This window comes from Octodon degus, unplaced genomic scaffold (genome assembly GCF_000260255.1).
Source record: "Octodon degus isolate 3935 unplaced genomic scaffold, OctDeg1.0 scaffold00014, whole genome shotgun sequence".
In the NCBI taxonomy this organism is placed as follows: domain Eukaryota; kingdom Metazoa; phylum Chordata; class Mammalia; order Rodentia; family Octodontidae; genus Octodon; species Octodon degus.
Genome location: NW_004524590.1, coordinates 17,967,014 through 17,968,855, shown reverse-complemented (window position 1 = coordinate 17,968,855; position 1,842 = coordinate 17,967,014). Strand labels below are relative to the sequence as shown.

General features: G+C 55.8%; 1 protein-coding gene across 1 annotated transcript in view; it reads left to right on the top strand.

Moving 5' to 3' along the window:
- Nucleotides 1-1,559: 1,559 nt before the first annotated feature.
- Nucleotides 1,560-1,842, top strand: part of Actr3 (ARP3 actin related protein 3 homolog) — a 63,212-nt gene continuing 62,929 nt past the window's right edge. Inside the window, exon 1 of the mRNA XM_004626369.2 lies at nucleotides 1,560-1,842. Within this exon, the coding sequence (XP_004626426.2) occupies nucleotides 1,799-1,842 (44 nt within the window). The 5' untranslated portion in view covers nucleotides 1,560-1,798.

Genomic DNA, 1,842 nt, shown 5'->3' with positions numbered 1-1,842 from the left:
GACTTTGAAGCCAATCTCTGAGAAAAACTATAAAGATTACATAGCACGTTAGGCTATGGATGTGCTGGGCACCCGGTGACAACGACCTCTCCTTAGTGTCTCTTCGGAATAAACCTGATCCATATGGATGCTGGTCTGCACGCCATCCTAGTCCTGCACTCTAGCACACAAGGTATAACGAACTCTGAGATTCTGCAGAATCTCTTCTCAAAGCAGCCACAGTATTTTTTAAAAACTAAATTCTTTTAATGGCATCAAGTTGCTTTTACAGCAGTTTACAAATTCCTGCGCTGTTTGATTCTTTGTTTCTTGGCCGCACTTCCCACTGCATCTTCCCAGGCTCAACTCTTTTAATTACTCAGAAGGTCTTCCAATTTGTAGATGCTTTGCCCACTTGGGATCCTCCACGCCAGTGGCTTCCTCCTGGACAGACTTTTTCTCAATACTCCTTTCACCTGTCATCTGTAGGCCTTAGCTTTGAAATGCCCCTTGGGCAGGCAAACTTCCCCAGTCTTCAACCTCCTTTCCACTCTCTTCCTACTCCCATTTCCAGTCGTCTGCATTCTTTATTCTATTGTTCTTTATAGAAAGTCTGTTTCTCCGTTAATCTGTAAACCCTGGGAGCATAGTCCTCATCTATTTCACACGACCCTGAACAGTCCTGGCCAACACTCAACAGAGTAGGTCAGTCATACCTCTCTGGCAAATAAATGAATGAAAATAAATCCGTATTGCAGCCCTCCCAGATGAGTTTAACAGATTATGTGATCCCCTGTACTGAATAAAACACTAATATTTTTATTAGTCTCATATCAACAAGCCCAGGAAGGCTTAACCGAAGAGAAGCCTGGTGGAAAGGTATTAACCTTGCACGTTTCCAAACTGGGAAACTAGGAACTTGTTAAAAAGGTAAATTCTCAGGCCCTACTACAGGCCATTAACCATTAACCACAGAGATGTGCTCCATTTAGCCAAGGTTGTAATTTTTTAAATTCACTTTTCGCCGCGAACTACTCCGGCCTTCGAGCCTTCCTACTGCAGAGAAGCCTCGGTCACCCTCCTCCGAAGGCCGAGATGAAGGCGCACCCGGCAGACGAGGTCCGGGCAGGCGGCCGGCGCTCCCGACCCGCTGCGCGACGCTCGGCCGGCGGCCGCGGCTCTGCCCCAGCGAGAGCCGCCCGAGCTACGAGAATGGCCGCGCCTTTTCTCCCCATTCGACCCTTTTCACTAGCACCGAAGCGTCGGAGCCTACGAACAGAACACAGAACCCCTTCTAGCCTCAGAAGCACCACTGGAAGCCACGGGTTCGTCTCCGCTGCTCTCAGAGCGCCAAACCCGCGCGGACCCCGAGCGTCAGACGGGCGCGCGCCCGGCGGCCGCGCCGCTGTGCGCATGCGCCCCGCCCCACCCCGCCCGCGCGGAGCCGGAAGCGGGAGCGCGGCCGCCTGGGCCAGGCCTGGCCGGGCGTAGGCACCGGCGGCCATCTTGGCTTTCCGGGGAAGGCGGCGTGAGGGGAAGAAGTTGTAGGGTGGGGGCAAGAGGGAGAGGAGGGAAGAGAGGGGGAGGAGGCCGCGGCGGGGCAGGGCGGGGACTGCCTGCCCGCCCGGTTGCGGAAGTGGTAGCCGCTGAGCCAGCCTGCTGCTTTCTGGCTATCGCTTCGGCTTGCCAGCTCCCCCCGGGACACAGCCCAGCCCAGCTGTGGATGGTCAGATAGCTCCCATCTCCTGCTGCTGGTTCCTGGCCCCAAGCAGCACGGAGCACACGGCGGCGGCGGCGGCAGCGGCGGGCGAGGGCGAAGATGGCGGGACGGCTGCCGGCCTGTGTGGTGGACTGTGGAACGGG